Source organism: Podarcis raffonei, chromosome Z (genome assembly GCF_027172205.1).
Source record: "Podarcis raffonei isolate rPodRaf1 chromosome Z, rPodRaf1.pri, whole genome shotgun sequence".
Taxonomy (NCBI): domain Eukaryota; kingdom Metazoa; phylum Chordata; class Lepidosauria; order Squamata; family Lacertidae; genus Podarcis; species Podarcis raffonei.
In genome coordinates this window covers 29498071-29515860 of record NC_070621.1, presented here as the reverse complement: position 1 = coordinate 29515860, position 17790 = coordinate 29498071, and the positions used below count along the sequence as shown (strand labels likewise).

The 17790-nt window shown below is 42.7% G+C and overlaps 2 protein-coding genes across 2 annotated transcripts; one reads left to right on the top strand and one right to left on the bottom strand.

Moving 5' to 3' along the window:
- Nucleotides 1-360: 360 nt before the first annotated feature.
- Nucleotides 361-5260, bottom strand: LOC128406727 (TLR adapter interacting with SLC15A4 on the lysosome-like). The gene is made up of 2 exons (XM_053374338.1): nt 4592-5260; nt 361-1631 (listed from the first exon to the last, which is right to left on the bottom strand). The coding sequence occupies exon 2, from the start codon at nt 1578-1580 to the stop codon at nt 666-668; it is 915 nt and encodes a 304-aa protein (XP_053230313.1). The 5' UTR covers nt 1581-1631; nt 4592-5260; the 3' UTR covers nt 361-665.
- An 8951-nt stretch (nt 5261-14211) lies between these two features.
- LOC128406806 (SH3 domain-binding glutamic acid-rich-like protein 3) lies at nt 14212-17267 on the top strand. The gene is made up of 3 exons (XM_053374503.1): nt 14212-14346; nt 16151-16318; nt 16850-17267. The coding sequence occupies exons 1-3, from the start codon at nt 14299-14301 to the stop codon at nt 16949-16951; spliced, it is 318 nt and encodes a 105-aa protein (XP_053230478.1). The 5' UTR covers nt 14212-14298; the 3' UTR covers nt 16952-17267.
- Nucleotides 17268-17790: the final 523 nt, after the last annotated feature.

Here is a 17790-nt window from a genome sequence, read left to right as displayed (position 1 = left end):
CATTCCACTTTATAAGCTGTTCTGTGATCTTTCCTCTATCTGGAGGGGCATTCTTGCACTATAGCCTAAGAAAAGCAGGACAAAGAATAAACTGGGCCATTTGCGGTATAAAAAAATTTACAGGATTTCAGCAGAAAGTTACAAGATATGCACCAGTTGGAAACAAAGCAGTATGCCCTACGCAAAACTTTTACAATATTAAAAGTAGGGTTGCATATAACTGCCCTGGTACCATCATGAAAGGGCAAAAAAGGATGTCTGGAAGGGCCCTTTATAAATCACTATCATAGACAGAAACAACATGCAAACAGAGAATGTCAGAAGCTGGGTTTTATAAGAAATCTCAGTTGGATAACAATAAATGGTATAAAGCAGATGTTTAATAGCACTGAAATTCCATAGCAGCTCACAATCAACCATTAATAGGCTATGCAGAGGTTTTGTTTGAAAACTCCAGTAGTGTAACTAGTTTCTGCTTGTATCACAAGCTCATCTTCAATGGCCAGGGTACAATGGTTGGAGATTCAGCACCGAACAGGCAGTGATTGTCAGCCTGTTGCTGGTTTTGTTGCAAGAGCCCTCTGCTACCTTAAAGGCTAATTTGTTTAAACCAAACAGTATTTACAAATCAACAGTTCTACCATGTATTTCTGTCATGATGCATACTACATCACAGAGGGCTTCCTTCTGCAATGTGGTGTTGAGATTTGTAGATTTGGAGTGCTAAATTCACTGCTGTTTCCACTGCCAGTGTTTTGCAAACCAAGCCGAGCTAAGGAATGGAAAAGAGTTTGTGTTGCTTTGGATGCTTCACCATGTTTTTCATGAGGCAGCTGGAGGTTCACCTCACTGATGTTATTCACCAGCATATTCGATGTCAGGAAGTGAGTTAAGGAACTGCACCTGGTCAGCTTTTCTTCCAAAAACTGCTTATAGAGTTCCTGGACTTCTGCCTCCATGTAGTTGTTGAGTATGGAGTTTGAAAGAGGCTGCTTGTGGAAAGTCATGCTTTTCTCCCCAACCTCTTCTCCATGCCAGAACTTGACAGACTTGCATTTCAACACAGGTTCATTTAGAGGTGAATGTCCTAACGGGATATCTTTTGAGAACAAAACAGGGCCAGCAGACAGTCCATCATAGGTCTGGTCCATGATGCAACCTGAATCACACGTATGGTCAGCTATGTGATCTCCTCCGATATGCAGATCAGGATAGTTCTGGTAAAGGCTTTGGCCCGACCAAGATCTATACAAATCCAGCTCGTTTTCACAGTGTTGCTCTTGTCTTGGTATGCACTGAGGAGTTGACTGGGGGATATTGTTGCATCTTCTTGCCGGTGGCTTTTGTAGAAAATTCTGCTGGGGAACTTCTTGGCCTCTTTCACTGTCGCAGCACATCAATGCCACCTTCTCTGCAGACTCATTCTTGGATTCTGTACAAAAGTCTCTGTTTGCATCTGTATCTTTAAACTGCTTTTGCCAGGGGTCTTCTCCAACTTCTCTTAGTGTCTGGGATTGGTGGGTCTTGTCTGGCCATTCCTCTTGGAAGGCAACGTTGATGAGGATGCTTTCTGCTAGCATTCTGGCTGAGAATTGAGGCAGACTCACGAATTCGTAGTGTAGATAATATTCCTTTAAAAAAAAGTGAGGGGCAGATGAAGTCATTTTGGAAATTAAGACTCATACAACAAAAAATAACGTTTAGAACTTACTGGGCTCGACTCCATTACGCTTGTTTATGAAAGAACTATCTAAGACATATACTGGTAGCTCCAGGAGATGTGACAGGGATAATGCTTCTCTAAAACATATGTTTGTACAATGTCCTATATTGATAAAATTTTGGTGGAAGGTAATAGAGACAATCAACACGAATTTGCAGAGGAAAATATCCTTTTGAATTATATACCCAATACATGGAATCTAACAAAGGGACAATATGAATGGATTCTCTGCACCCTTACTGCAGCAAAAAGACAGGTATTGGTGAACTGGAAAAAACTAAAATGTGGTTCCTTTCCACGATTGGATTAAAGGTATGTGCAAACTCACTACGCATGAACAAGTTGCAAACAAACATAGACTTGCCATGGACAAATTTAATGATACTTAGAATTCATTTTTATAAATACCATATTAGGTTAAGGTCTGGTTAACTACAATAACATTTTTTTTTGTAATGTATACAATTTCTTTCTTGTTTTGTTTTTACATGGGTACTATTTCTTCTTCTTCTTTGTGTCTTATCTTACTCTCTGTACATGTGATTATGTACTTTTTATTTTTCAATAAAGAATATAAAATAAACAAACATTTTCCCCAGTCCTGCAGCACACAGGTGAACTCAAGCAGCAAAATGCTCTACAGCAGCTTTCCCTAACTCACTTGCTTCCTAAATGCTTCTGGGCTCTGACTCACATTACCTCTAAGCTAAGCACTGGCCGTGCTGGATTGGGCTAACAATAGCTGCTGTCCAAAAATTTTGGGGCAGGATGCCAGGTTGGAGAACATTGCTTTTCCCCAACTCTTTCTGCCCAGGATAATTGACAGATATCCTCCAGAATTTTCCCTGGGATCTTCTTAACAGCCCAGGGGAAACAGCAGTAGACTTCAACTGGATCTTACAATAGTTTACAGTGTGACCCTATACATTTGCACTCAGAAGTAAGTCCCACTGAGTTCAATGGGGCTTACTCCCATTAAAGTAGATAAAGGATTACCGCCTTTATACCCAGCTACTGTTGGTCAAAGGGACGCAGGTGGCGCTGTGGGTTCAACCACAGAGCCTAGGACTTGCCGATCAGAAGGTCGGCGGTTCGAATCCCCACGATGGGGTGAGCTCCCGTTGCTCAGTCCCTGCTCCTGCCAACATAGCAGTTTGAAAGCACGTCAAAGTGCAAGTAGATAAATAGGTACCGCTCCGGCGGGAAGGTAAACGGCGTTTCCGTGCGCCGCTCTGGTTCGCCAGAAGCGGCTTAGTCATGCTGGCCACATGACCCAGAAGCTGTACGCCGGCTCCCTCGGCCAATAAAGTGAGATGAGCGCCGCAACCCCAGAGTCGGTCACGACTGGACCTAATGGTCAGGGGTCCCTTTACATTTACCTTACTGTTGGTCAAGTGTAAACCTTAAAAACAGTGAAGCAAACTAGGGGGAAACCATCAGTGCAAATATCACATCTGCTGTCTTGTCTTATTCACCTTTACCACAGCCCTGCAAGGTAAGTCACAATAGTTCCCTTAAAAAGAAATCAGCTGTAGAAAGTGAGGCCAGAAATATTCAGTTTGCCCAAACCACACTGTGGGCTATGGCAGGACCTGAACTTGGGCTTCTCAAGAAAGGAATGGAAGAAAGGTGAGATATAAAAATATAAGCAACTAAATAAATAAATGAAACATCAGATTCTGCCCAGTTTCTCATCCATAAATCAAAATACTTTTCAGCCCCATCTGCACTATACATTTAAATCAGTATCTTGCCACATTAAACGGTCATGGCTTCCCCCAAAGAATCCTGGGAACTGTGGTTTGTTAAGGGAACTGGGAGTTTGTTAAAGCACAACTGTTCCCCTCACAGAACGACAATTCCCAGAGAGGGTTAACTATCAATCCCACTGCCAGGGAACTCTGGGAATTGTAGCTCTGTGAGGCGACTAGGGGTCTCCCAACATCTCTTAGCACACATAACAAACTACAGTTCACAGAATTCTTTGAAAGTATGTATACATTTTAAAATATGCATACAAAGCCAATGGGAAAAAAAGATTCTCGTTGATGAACTTAAGAAGCAGCAATCTTAGCTCCAAACTGAATCTTAGCTGCAAATCAAACCAATTCATATTCCTGCGATACAGTTAAAGGTAAAGGTAAAGGGACCCCTGACCATTAGGTCCAGTCGTGGCCGACTCTGGGGTTGCGGTGCTCATCTCGCTCTATAGGCCGAGGGAGCCGGCATACAGCTTCCAGGTCATGTGGCCAGCATGACTAAGCCGCTTCTGGTGAACCAGAGCAGCGCACGGAAATGCCGTTTACCTTTCCGCCGGAGTAGTACCTATTTATCTACTTGTACTTTGATGTGCTTTTGAACAGCTAGGTTGGCAGGAGGAGGGACTGAGCAACGGGAGTTCACCCCATCACGGGGATTCAAACCACCAACCTTCTGATTTGCAAGTCCTAGGCTCTGTAGTTTAACCCACAGCGCCACCCGCGATACAGTTACACATCTACAAATGAATATGTGTAACTGATTATTAAAAATAATGAAGCAGCACTTATGCTCAAAATTAGAAATGAGCATAGAATCGCAACCTTGAGATGTTGAAAGCTGCCGTCCTAAACACACTTGTCAGGAAAAAACATGCACACACACATATGCATCAGCCATTTGCCACTGCAATTAGTGTACAAAAGTACAAATATAAACACAGTTTAGCAGATGAAATTACGAAACTAAATCAAATGGGCAGAGAGTAAAATCCATTGGAAAAATTGGGACATTCTTCTGAACAGAAGTGTTGCACTGTAAGTACAAGAAATGTTTGGTTTTTAAAAATAATAATAATAGAATAAATAGTGATAAAAGTACACAACATACCTTTGCAGGATGGCGAGAATTACATGCTCTGTAAAATCAGTAATGTAAACAGAAGCAAAGCTGGAGGCAGAGGATTCCTTAGTCTCTACCTTCTTCAAAGATCCTCTGAGTACTAACTGTCTAGTGAGCTATCCTGTTCCCCTTTTCTTATAGTACAGAATGCAACCCTCGTGGAAAAATATGTGATCTAACCTCCAGTGACAACATACCCCAAAGAGGATATGATTATTATTTTTTAAAGCAAAGGAGTATTAGGCAACAAGCCAAACAAAACTCATATTCTCCAAGTGACGGTTGCTACTTGAGTAATTTCGTAAGTCCATGGAAATGGGAACCAGACAATAACGAAAGTGAACTTAGTTCATTGCTCTGCTCTACAAGAAGCTGGACCTGAAAGCCCAATGTGCAGTACAGTGGTACCTTGGTTCTCAAACTTAATCCGTTCTGGAAGTCCGTTCCAAAACCAAAGCATTCCAAAACCAAGGTGCGCTTTCCCATAGAAAGCAATACAAAACGAATTAATCCGTTCCAGACTTTTAAAAACAACCCCTAAAACAGCAATTTGACATGAATTTTACTATCTAATGAGACCATTGATCCATAAAATGAAAGCAATAATCAATATACTGTACTATAAAATAAATAAGACAGTATTGTAGATGATTAAATAAAAAAATCTTACCTGCACTGCTGATAGTCATCGTTTGGATGGGGGGGGGGGGCTTTTATCCATTTCCACAGTCACACAATCAATCAATCAGCCAATCAATCAGTAGCTGAACTGGGTTCCACACAGTCACAAAAACAAATTAACCGAAAAAGCCTCAAAAACAAAAATGCAAAATAAATAGCAAAAACAAAAGCGCCAAACTTGACTTCCAAAATGTTTGAAAACATTCTGATTGGTGCAGGTGCCCTGGAAACAACAGCCGACAGCCGCATCGGACATTCGGCTTCTGAAAATCATTCAAAAACCGGAATACTTACAGTACTTCCGGGTTTTCGGCAGTTGAGTACCAAGGCGTTTGAGAACCAAGGTACCACTGTAGTTCTTAACTGTGGGTATTCAATATGGACACATAAAGGTCCAAAGTATATCTACTGTGTTAAATGTGCCATTGTAGCATTTTAGTGAAGTTATCGCCTCTCTCCCCTCCCCACCTCCCAAGTTGCTATGTAAATACAGTGGTACCTTGGGTTACAGACGCTTCAGGTTATGCGATTTCGGGTTGTGCACCGTGCCAAACCCGGAAGTACCGGAACGGGTTACTTCCGGGTTTCGGTGCTTGCGCATGCACAAAAATGCTAAATCACACTTTGCGCATGCGCAGAAGCATCAAATTGTGACCCACGCATGCGCAGATGCGGCACTGCAGGTTGCGAATATTGCAGGTTGCAAATGTGCCTCCCACACGGATCACGTTCACAACCCGAGGTTCCACTGTAGCCAATTGAATGTACCGGTAAATACCCAATGTACAGCCACTTCTGATATAAATGGATGTTTGTTTTTAGAGAACTGCATAAAACTACTAATAACTAAATATAAATTACACAATGAAATTGCGTATTTGAAAAACCTACAGTTAGTAAGGAAAATGTTTGTTAACATTTCTATACATATGGTATATGCACAATCTTCTTCATAATAAGTTATTAATAAATATCCCATCTGCAGAATTCATTACAATAATGGAAGACTTGCTTATTAGATTTTTACCCAGGCACCAGAGCTTGGAGGACAACTTCATATTTCATCTTTTCTTGCTTGCCTTTTTCCTTATTTTTATTGATCTTTAGTTCCAAGCTTTTCCTTAATAAATCCAACTTTTGGAGCATCAGTGCATCTTTGTGTAACTTCAAAACCTAGTTTAAAAATATAACCTGAATCAGATGACTTAGCTGAACTTGTTCTTAAACATAGTTCAGCAAGAAAAAGGGGGGGTTAGTTCTATTTCATATCTGCAGATTTCTTTACATTCCTTCATTTTTGTTCTTTACCACAAATGTCTAAAATCTCATTTCTCTCTGTTACAGGGTCTGCATGGATGTTTTCTATGGGGCTGTGAACTGTGTACAAACTCAGTGACCGAAAACCTTGGTAGTTTACTCAGCCACTTCCAACTTCAATGGATTCTGATGTAGAATCTTTTATTTCTCAATGTCTTCAGTTCCTGTTTTCAGAGGGGTAGCTGTGCCTAGTTTGTTCCTGCAAATACGTCAAAGGGTCTTGCGGCACCTTGAGCACCAATAGATCTATTGTGACAGAAGCTTTAGTGAACTAGGTCTAATTTGTCAGATGCAAGGAAGCCTAAGTCAGCAGAGAGAGAGAATAAGCAGTGATGTCAGAGGAATATGAACTGCAAGAACTGCAGATTATGACAATTAAAGTCAGTCTCAGGGCCTGTCCACACGGGTGCTTTTTTGTGGGTATATTCTGCAACATGTTTTTGGCACACTAATCATGCATTAGTTGTGAACACGTTCTGCTTTGGTTTGTTCTGTGATGCTTCCTCATTATTGAGGAATACTGTATGTTATTTTTACCACATTATTGCCAAGGCCTACACAACAAAAACAGAACTAAAATAAAGCACATGTGTATAAAAAGTTACCAGATTTCAGCAGGTTACAAGATATGCACTGATTGGAAACGAAGCAGTGAAAACTCTTGCAAGCACAAACAGTACTGAAAACAGGATTGCTTATGACTGACCCATTAGCATCATGAGCACAAAACATCATGAATGTGCAACGAAAAGGATGTCTGGAGGGGCCCATAGACAAGTTTATACTGAATTGTCCACAGGTTATGCACAAAGTTTTGACTAAAATTAAAGCTTATGTGTTTGCGAAATAAAGACAGTGGTCAGTCACAAAGCAGTGTGGATGTTCATGCATTCTAACTAGCCAATTAATACCTGTAGTAGAATAAAAACTTGTTTTCCTGATGTAGGCCACAGATGACAGAACTGTACTTCTCGATGAATTCAGCCTTTACATGCTGGAGTCTCTCTTTGAAGTCACATTCTTCCACTTGTTTCTGAGCATTGCTGTTTCTGATATTAGATTTTTGCCCAGTTTGTCTTTGCCCTGTGCAGAATACAGAAGACTACTGAAACAATAGTTACATTTCACTCTTCTCAGTACAATGTGTTTCTTATATGCAAAGTGGGAATTGCTGCTGGGGTGTGTTGCTTGTATATGCTGTGACTAGAAGGATTATTGTGACAGGGAAAGAGAGTGGGATTTGTCTATCGTCTTTGCAGGTGGGATCGGCAATAAAATGTTGCTGCATACAATGCTCCTTTTCAGGTTTCTAATCCTTTTCCAGGAAACTCCATTCCCTGCTCCCTTTTCCATTTTCTTCCTCTCAACAGTCAATTCAATGCCCACTGAGTATGCTCAGTCTGGGCGGTTTGGTTGGGATGCGGGGGTGGGGTTCCTCCTTCCAAAAAGAAAAAAGGCCTGCTGCAAATCTTATGACTCCTGTAGTAAGCCTGTGAACAGTAGGTGCTGCTGTTTTTATTACATAAGAATCAGCAAATGGAGAATGAGTTTACTTGGTATGTTTCTGCAGCAGCGCTACCAATAATTATGGTTGGTGCACACTGGGGTTGGTAGGCTGGAAGGCAGAGAGGCCAAGAGTAGGTGGAGCCAGAGCCAAAGAGCCAATGTTGGGTTCTATGAAGGCAGCACTGAGACGAAGGAGGAGGAAGGTGGAGTGCAGAACCACCTCCTGAAGGCAGGTTGAGAGGGACAGGGCAGTGCCCTATCTGCCCTAAAAGGACCAGGCTCCACTGCCTACCATGAAGCAGGGGAAAACAGCAAGCATGACTGGTGTGGAGTGGAGGGGGCAGCAGAATAGATGAAGGTGCAAAATGGTATCTGAACAGTACAGCAAGATTTTTGCTTGTGTAGGTGGAAAGATTTGGGCTCCACATTATGCAGCAAAAACTCATCCTGGCAGTGAATACAGTGGTACCTCGGGTTAAGTACTTAATTCGTTCGTTAACCTGAAAGTGTTCTTAACCTGAAGCACCACTTTAGCTAATGGGGCCTCCTGCTGCTGCCACGCCACCGGAGCACGATTTCTGTTCTCATCCTGAAGCAAAGTTCTTAACCTGAAGCACTATTTCTGGGTTAGTGGAGTCTGTAACCTGAAGTGTATGTAACCTGAAGCGTATGTAACCCGAGGTACCACTGTACTATTTGTTTAGGATGTGGGCAAGGGCATTGTTAGTACGCTTCAATATTGCCAGTTTCCTGTATCATCCTGAGGATGTAGAAAAGGAGGAACTTGGATCACGTGTGTTCCTAAATCAAGATGACTGGCTTGAAGCTATTTTAAAACTTGGTTATCAATGTGATTTAATCACAGTTATGTAGTAATAGAGTTGCAGTTTCCATTCTGATTATGAGGCTCTCACATTTCCTTCTAACCAAGGCTCATTTTCGCAAGGTAATGCTTCCCTCATTTTCTAGATGTTGTTCACTCCCAGGGAGCTGTTTCCTTTTCAGATCAACTAAATGCTCCATTACAACAGTATTCTCCCATGACTTCTGAAATGAGCCTCACCAAGTGACCCACTATTGCATATTATATAGTACTGGCTGTCGCCAATACGTTTGTCTCTTGTCTGGGGAATATGTTCTCCAGTACTACCTGGGCTAGTCCTGAAATGCAGCTAGTGCACAGTCAACAAGAGTGTCTCCCATTCTATACCTCTATTTTGCATACCTCTGAAAAAGCTGCATCTCCAGGCTAAACAAACTGCAATGGCTGGCTTCCTCCTATGAAGGTCTTTACAATGTGAACACAGGATAAAACAGTCTATAAGTCTGTAACCCTGCACTGGGTCTGGTAGTAAGCTCCCCTGAACACATGGAGACTGTCTTCTGAATGCATCAGTTTGCATAGTAAGAGGTTTTCCCTCACCAGATTGCAGCTGGTCCCACCCCAAGTTACCCACTTTCAGCGTTGACTGTTACTACTTGCAGTTTCTTTTCCTGATATCTTTTTACTGTCTGTTTTTCTGTTTTGGGTTAGCCAAATCCTTTTGATTCCAGATACTAACTGAAAGACTTTATAGAGTCCAAGATAGCCAGGTGTCCATCCACACTTGATTCTTTACCAACCCCAATTGTAGCTGGGATTCTGGGTCAGTTTTTATCCCTTGCAGAAGCTTCCTCAGGAAGGATCTCACCTTACTTTCCAATGACCCTCTTTTGGGCTTCTCTTGAACTAGCACTGTGATTATTCTAATTCCCGCTAAAGCTCTTGGGCTTTGCTGGAATATGATTTCTCTTTTGAGTGCTGTTGTTTGCTCCACCAGTTGTTTGAGAGCCAGTGTGGTGTAGTGGTTAAGAGCTGTAGACTCGTGATCTGGTGAACCAGGTGCGATTCCCCACTCCTCCACATGCAGCTGCTGTGTGACCTTGGGCTAGTCACACTTCTTTGAAGTCTCTCAGCCCCACTCACCTCACAGAGTGTTTGTTGTGGGGGAAGAAGGGAAAGGAGAATGTTAGCTGCTTTGAGACTCCTTCGGGTAGTGATAAAGCGGGACATCAAATCCAAACTCTTCTTCTTCTTCACCTGGATTCACTCACCTAAGGAAAGAGATCTTACATAGTGGATAAGACTATCCGTAGTTACTAGCAACAATGGCTATGTTCTACCTTCATCACTGGAGGTGGTATGCCTCTCAATACCAGTGGCTGGGAATCAAATGGGGGGGGATGTTGTTGCACTTGGGTTCTGCTTTCAGATTTCCTACAGACATCTGATTAACCACTCTTAAAACAGGATGCTGGATGATGGTGGGTCTCCGGCCTGATTCCACAGATATTGTCTTACTTTCTTCTCCTTTCCACTGTTGGCACCAATGCTAAGTACCCTCAACTTCCATGAAAGGTGAGACATCCGGGGGCGGGTATTACATTGGAGAATTCAGATTAGTTGGATGAGAGAGAGAATGAATACTGGGCATTTATTATATAATAGCTGTATATTTACAGATATACAAACAAAACCAACTGGAAGCAAGCAGGCTCCTAAAAGCAGACAACTCGTCATCTTTTCTCCAAAGACAGCAACTGCATTCCAAAGGGAATCCCTTTAAGTAAAATAAATCACAGCTCACTTGCCTTCTCTCTTTCTCTCTCTTTCTTTCTCCAGATGCAAGCTTCTTTACACAATTTTGGTCCCTCAACCCCATTAGCTGAAAAGTATAATTTGCAAAAGGGAGGGAGATTTACGGCTATCAATGAATGCTAATGTTATTTTATTAAATGTCTGAACACATACTGACTGTCATGTGACAGATGCACTCATTCAAGACAGGTAGAATTTTCTCCCAGTGGAGATAGGTATCATTGAGGATAAATCTTTTTTTGCTATCAATTAAAAACATATCCATTCTCCCTGGACTTTAGGGGTTCATAATACAACTTTGTTAGGAACTGGAGCCTTATAATACAACTGTTGCTGTGTGTTGCCCTGCCTAATTTTATATTATTGTAGTTTTATGTTTTTATTGCTATTTTATTCTGTATGTTAATGTAAACTTCATGCTTGCCAGGGAACTTCAGTTGAAGGGTGATCTAAAATACATTAAGTAACTAATTATCACAATCAGAAGCATTTCCTAATTATTATTTTTTATTATTCATTAAATTTATATTATATTGTGAAGCCTAATCACGAAAGAATGGCCTGTGTAGGGGTTCACCTGCATTAAGAAATAAATTGCTCAGAGCCAGAAAAGAAGAGTTGAAGCATTTTAAGCAAATTAAGCCACAGCTAATATACTTACAATATATAATATTTCTAGATTTCAATGGGATATTCCAACATGTGCTTAGATCTACCTCACTGAAACCATTAAGACTTAAAAATGTTTAATTTTGACTGGAGAGTACCCAATGTGTCTTGCAGAACTGGGAGGCCTATTGGTTAGAGATACTCAATGTATACAGTGAAGGCTAGTAAACATTTTTTTCCATGGGAGTGCACAAACCCAGTAACATTTAGAACCCCTCAAACAGTTGGCTCATTTCCCCTTCCAAGCTCCTTGCAACACAGAAACTTTTCTCCTTCCTTTTTGTCTTACTAGATTCTTGACTAGGCCACTTCCTGTATTCCCACAATAGATTATTACATTCTCATCTATAATTGCATAAATGGTCATTGTCATTATTTGGCTCACAGCAGTTTTAGGAAGTTGATGATGATGATGAAGATGATGATGAAGAAGAAGACACATAATCTATGCCTTGTAGAAAATGAATGTTCATAACCATCTGCCTTGCTTTATTCCTTCCTGATATAGATAATACTTAACAAATAAATTATTTAATTTAACTTTAGGTAAAGGGACCCCTGGCCGTTAGGTCCAGTCGTGGCCGACTCTGGGGTTGCGGCGCTCATCTCGCTTTATTGGCCAAGGGAGCCGGCGTACAGCTTCTGGGTCATGTGGCCAGCATGACTAAGCCACTTCTGGCGAACCAGAGCAGCGCACAGAAACGCCACTTACCGTACCTTCCCGCTGGAGCGGTACCTATTTATCTATTTGCACTTTGACATACTTTCGAACTGCTAGGTTGGCAGGAGCAGGGACCGAGCAATGGGAGCTCACCCCGGCATGGGGATTTGAACTGCCGACCTTCTGATCGGCAAGCCCTAGGCTCTGTGGTTGAACCCACAGCGCCACCCGCGTCCCTAATTTAACTTTATACCCTCATAAAAGGAAAACCATTTGCATGTGGATACTTCATAGTCCAAAAGGGTATCGGTCTCTCTCTCTCTCACACACACACACACACACGAGGTATCTACAGGTTTTGGAGAACTCTAAGAAGTACAAAAAACTTTAATTGGGGGGGAACCCCAAAGAATCTAATGAGGACTGAGCATGCTCAGGGAACAAGGAATGCTGACTATTGAGAGGGTGGGAACAGGAAATTGAGTGAGGGTGAAATGGAGCATCCTAAGAAGATGACATGACAGGCTAGGAAGAATTCTGAACAGGAGCACCCCACATTTTGCTTCAGGTTCCACTTGTTAATTATAAGACAAGGGGCAGCCCTTGCAAATATGCCAGGCTGGCATGCATGGTTCTACCACCACTTATCTTCTTAACAACCTTGTCAGGTGGGTTGGTGACTGATCCAAGGTGACAGCTGAATAAGGATTTGAAGCTGGTCTGTGTCAACAATCAAAACATTAGATCTCGTTGACTTTAGGAGGTGAATGTCAGCTCCAAGTCAGCTCCAACAGCTCCTACCAAGCCTTGAAGCTGCTCATCACAAATCTTCCCCCTTCCCCACATCTTTAAGGCAGGCATCTGGTCATCTAACCACCAGCCCCAATTCTCAGCCTTGCTGAATCAGGGCAGGGAAAGAGGAGTGGAATGAGGTGCCTTATTAATATAAATAACTTAAATAAAGTCAACAGCAGTTTCATGGACCAATTCTAGTAGGAATGGGCCTGCTTGTTTCAGTTTTCCACCTTTTCCACTCCTGGCAAGGCAGAATAGCAATGGCCAGCCTTTCTGGCAAACGGACCACAAGGCAAGAGTTTGAGGCGATACCAGTTTTGTGCCCCAGTGTCCAGGGCTTACATGTTCCATGTAGAAAAGGCGATAAGTCTTTTCTTCCTTCGGGCAGCAGGGACACAGGGAGCTAGCTGCCTTATTTGTATCAGTGGTAGCCAGACAATTGGCTCATCAAGCTAAGAACTGTCTACACGGACTGGCAGCAGCTTTCTCCCACGTGTCAGGAAGGAGTCTTTTCCCAGCCTTGCCTGGAGGGACCTTCTCATAGCTGTCAACTTTCAGATATGAAAATAAGGGATCAGCAGCCTCACCTGTCCCGTGGACAGTCTACAGGATATCTTACAATCTGGGATAGCAGCGGGAAGCAGCGGGAAACAGCGCTGGACAGCTATGGACCTTCTGCATGCAAAGCGGATGGTCTACCACAGAGCTGTGGCTGTTCCCCAATTCATTACAAGTTCCAACTTCACTGGAGACTTCAAAGCAGAAGTTGGATAGCCATCTGCAATGGATGCTTCAGTTAAGGTTCCTGCATTGCAAAAGGGGGTTGGATTAGATGACCCTGGGTCCCTTCGACCTTGGTGCCCTCTGGCAGTTTTGGGACTACAGTTCACTGATCATCCCCAACTGCTGGCCATACCAGGCTGGCGCTGATGAAAATCCAGCACCCGTGAAGGGCACCAGATTGCCCACCCCTTCTGCAGTGAGGCCATCACCAGAGCAAGGAATGGTTACTGCAGCGGGCCAAGGTATAAAGCACCGTTGTCCCGCGCCCTCCCGCAACCTTTTCCTCCAGACAACAAAAAAACTCCTGCCGTTCCTCGCAAGCCGCGCTTGGGGGCGCCAGAGAGCAACCACCAGGAGGCGGAAGGACGTGGGAGCGTATAGGCCTTTCGTTGTGAGGGCTTGCCTTTCTTTGAGTGGCAGCTCCAGCAGACCAATCCGAAAGTACGGTAAGCCTACAGGCGGAGAACGGGGCAGAGGGATAAAATCCAGGCAGCGCAGGAGATGCTGCGTTTCCATGGCAACTGCGAAGATTGTGGCTCGGGCGGGCGGGCGGTAGGGAGAGTTTTATCCAGGACGGAGCAGATAAAATTAAAGTGGGCGGAGGAGGTGGATGAACGAGGATCGGGGCCCTTAGCCGGTGTGAGCATGGGCACTATTCGGGTCTATTACACCAGTGTCACAGGCTCCAGGGAGGTGAGAGGAGATGGTTTAGACGAGAGGTAGAGACTGCTCCGGGATGCAGCGATAGAGCCACCAAACGGAGGGTTGGGTAGGTGGGTCCATCATCTGGCGCGGAATAATAGGAGGGGCTCGTGGCACAGGTGTGGGCTGACTTAGTGGAACCCCATGGCACGTCTACTCGGAAGGCACTCTGCACATGCTCAGATGCACCTTTTGGAAAAACAGGAGCCCATTCCTTACTCTCAGCTACTTTGACTTTTGGCTATATGCACAAACCTTGTTCTCTTCTAAGTGGTGCTGGTGCCAGGCTATTTCACGCCTTGGGCAAGGCTAACTACTTGGGTGCGCTGCCTTCCCCTGCCCCCCAAATTAAAAAATGCTAACTTCAATTTTCAAAAACAGACACCTTGTAGGAAAAAAATATATGAAAACTTGAAACTGCTACATTTTAGATTGCAGGAATAAGCCATACAACCTTCTTTGATTATATTCCTCAAAAATGAAAGGAAGTGTTTTAGCACACAAATCATTTTGAATACCCTTGTGAACTGTGATGTTGAAATTTATGTCTTTTAAAAGTTTGTTTCAGGCACCTCAAAATCTAACTTTGCCTGCCTTTGGAAATTTTGTCACTGATTCCTCCAGGTCAAGTGCCAAAGTTTTGACCTGTTCGATTGATATAGCTGCCAAGCAAACTAGTCTCTTTTGCCAATATTGTTGAGTTTTATAAATTTTGAACTTTGAGAAACTTTCCTCAAAAACAAAAAAGCAAAATGGTTTCAGAAATGTATAAGATATAAAAACTGATCTGTATAAAACTGTGCCCATCGAAGGTCAGTACTATACACCCACTTCTGTCTACATCCTTGGCTGCTGCCTAGTTGACCTTATGAGAGCACCAGACCTGCCTCTAAGGGAGGGTTGTTCTACACTTTTTCAGAGCATTTGATTCAGAACACCACACTTTGCTATGTCCCTGGAACCCCAGTGCTTTGTGTCAACATGCAAATAGTTGACTACTCCATTAGAAAATCCAAATATTATGCAGTATGTTTTCTTCTAACTGTCTGACCTGATTTACCACCACCACCACCCAGCTCCAATCTGACATTGCTGGAGGAATGTACACACAGAGAGACTGCCTCACCTGTGACAGAAGGAGAAAAAACAATACAGGGAGGGAAAGTCCCTTCAGCAAATGTGAAGCTCTTCCTTAGATAGCGGCATGCATAATTATGATGATGACAAAGCTACCGTACCTTGCACTTCTAGCTGAGACTGTCATGCTAACCCCACTTACCTGTGAGGAAGCACCGCTTAACTTAACATAAAACACTAAAACAGCATCATTAAAAACAAAGTCAAATGATATCGAGGATCCAGTTTTAGGGATCAATGGAAAACTGGGCAAAAAGTCTTTACGAAACTGAAGCAAATAATTGACAATGCTTCACAAATGGCACAGGGAAGGGCATTCCAAAGCAACAATGGAAAACAACCATTAACAAGTCACCATTCTAAGATATCCTGTAGGTTGTGGCATCATCATAAATGTTTCCCTGGATGATCTAAGTTGGCTCTCAGCACATCCCCCAGTCCACTTTCCCCTCTCCTCAGGCCACACTCCCCCACCTGCTCTACTCCTCACCCTCCTTGAGCGCTTTTGTTTGTGGCTGAAATGTGTCTCTGAACTTTGAAAATAGATTCTAACTGGTCCTAGAGGTCTATATGGGGTAGGGGGTGATTGTCCTTCATGTAAGAGAGGCACCATGATTCTGGGCTACCATCTTCAACAGGAATGTTTGTTTCTGCCTAGGTGAAGCAAAGGCAGTCTGATGTCATTCGCATTCTGGATGGAAACCGTATGAAGTACCAGTTAGTGGATGTGTCCATCAGTGAAAGTTTGCTGCAAGAGATGAGGGACAAAGCTGGGAAGCCAGATGCGATTCCACCTCAAATATTTAATGGAGAGGAGTATTGTGGGGTAAGAGATCAGACTCTACACAAACACAAAGACACACACACAAAGCAGCTAAGATACATAAGAGACAACCTGCTGGATCAGGCCAAAGCTCCATGTAGTCCTGCACTCTGTTCTCACAGTAGCTAACCCACAATTATATTTTATCCATTTGAACTATTGTCTATTGCATATTTAGCCCAAACTTCCTCAAATGTCCGAGCACCATTGCCTTCCATCAATGATTCTTACAACAATCCTGGAGAGCAAGTTGGGTTGAGAGATAGTGACTGCTCCAGCAAGTCTTATAATTGACCGGAGATTTGAATCCAAGTCTCTCAGGTCCGAGCCTTTTCCAACCTGATGTTCTCCAGCTGTTTTGGGACTACAGATCCCGTAAGTTCCAGACAATGGTTAGCAACGATGGGAGTTGTAGTCCAGCAACATCTGGAGGACACCATCTTGGGTAAGGTGGCTGTAACCATTACGCATACCAAACAGCAGATTTGTTGGTTTCTTGAATCTATATAATGGGCTGTTTGCATTTATTTTTAGGATTTTGAGATGCTGTATGAAGCAACTGAAAATGAAGAAGTTAGGAAGTTCCTGAAGATAGGAAGGGTAGACAATGTTGCAAGAGAAGGGATTTCCATCTGAGATGTGTTTCTACATAGATATTAAAATATTGTCCAGTTTTTGACTTAGATGAAATTTGTGAATTCTGCGTGTCAAAAAAATTCCAAGATATAAATACCTTAGTTGCACAAATGACAAATCAGCTTTTTGAATAACGTTTGCTTCAAGTGCCATGCCGTCTTCTCTGTGAAACAACGTTCAGCAGTACCTTCTTCAGAAGGTCACTGGAAACACATTGGTTTTAGCTATGAAAAAACTTTTGAGTATAGGTACTGGAAAATATTGCACATCTGGATGGAATATTAAATTAAAACGGCAGTCAAAGTGTATACAAAATCAGCCGATCTGTTAACAATCATTTGTCTTATGGGTAATAGTCCATTAATGTCTCATGCCCATTAAGAACATAGGAGCCCACTGGATCAGGCTAGTGGCCTTTATAGTTCAGCATCCTCTTCTCAGTAGTCAATCTGATACCTTTGGGAAGCCCACAAGCAGGATCTGAATGCAATCTCCTGTGCTTTCCAGAAACAGTATTCAGAAGCATCCTGCCTCCGACTATGGAGGCAGAGCACAGCTACCATGCTCAGTAGCCATGATAGCCTTAACCTCCATGAATGTGTCTAATTGTCTTTTAAAGCCAACCAAATTGATAAACATTGCTGCTTCTTGTGTGAGCGAATTTCATAGTTTTAACTATTCAAATACAGTATGCCCAATGTGGCAGTTCGTAGAACTATTTCAAACAAACTGAAAGAACCATTATTTTATGGAAGATTGAATGATACACAACACGATACAGCCCACAGAATTAAGACAAGAGCTTCAGGATGGTTTGGGGTTCAGATGGAAAGGGGTCT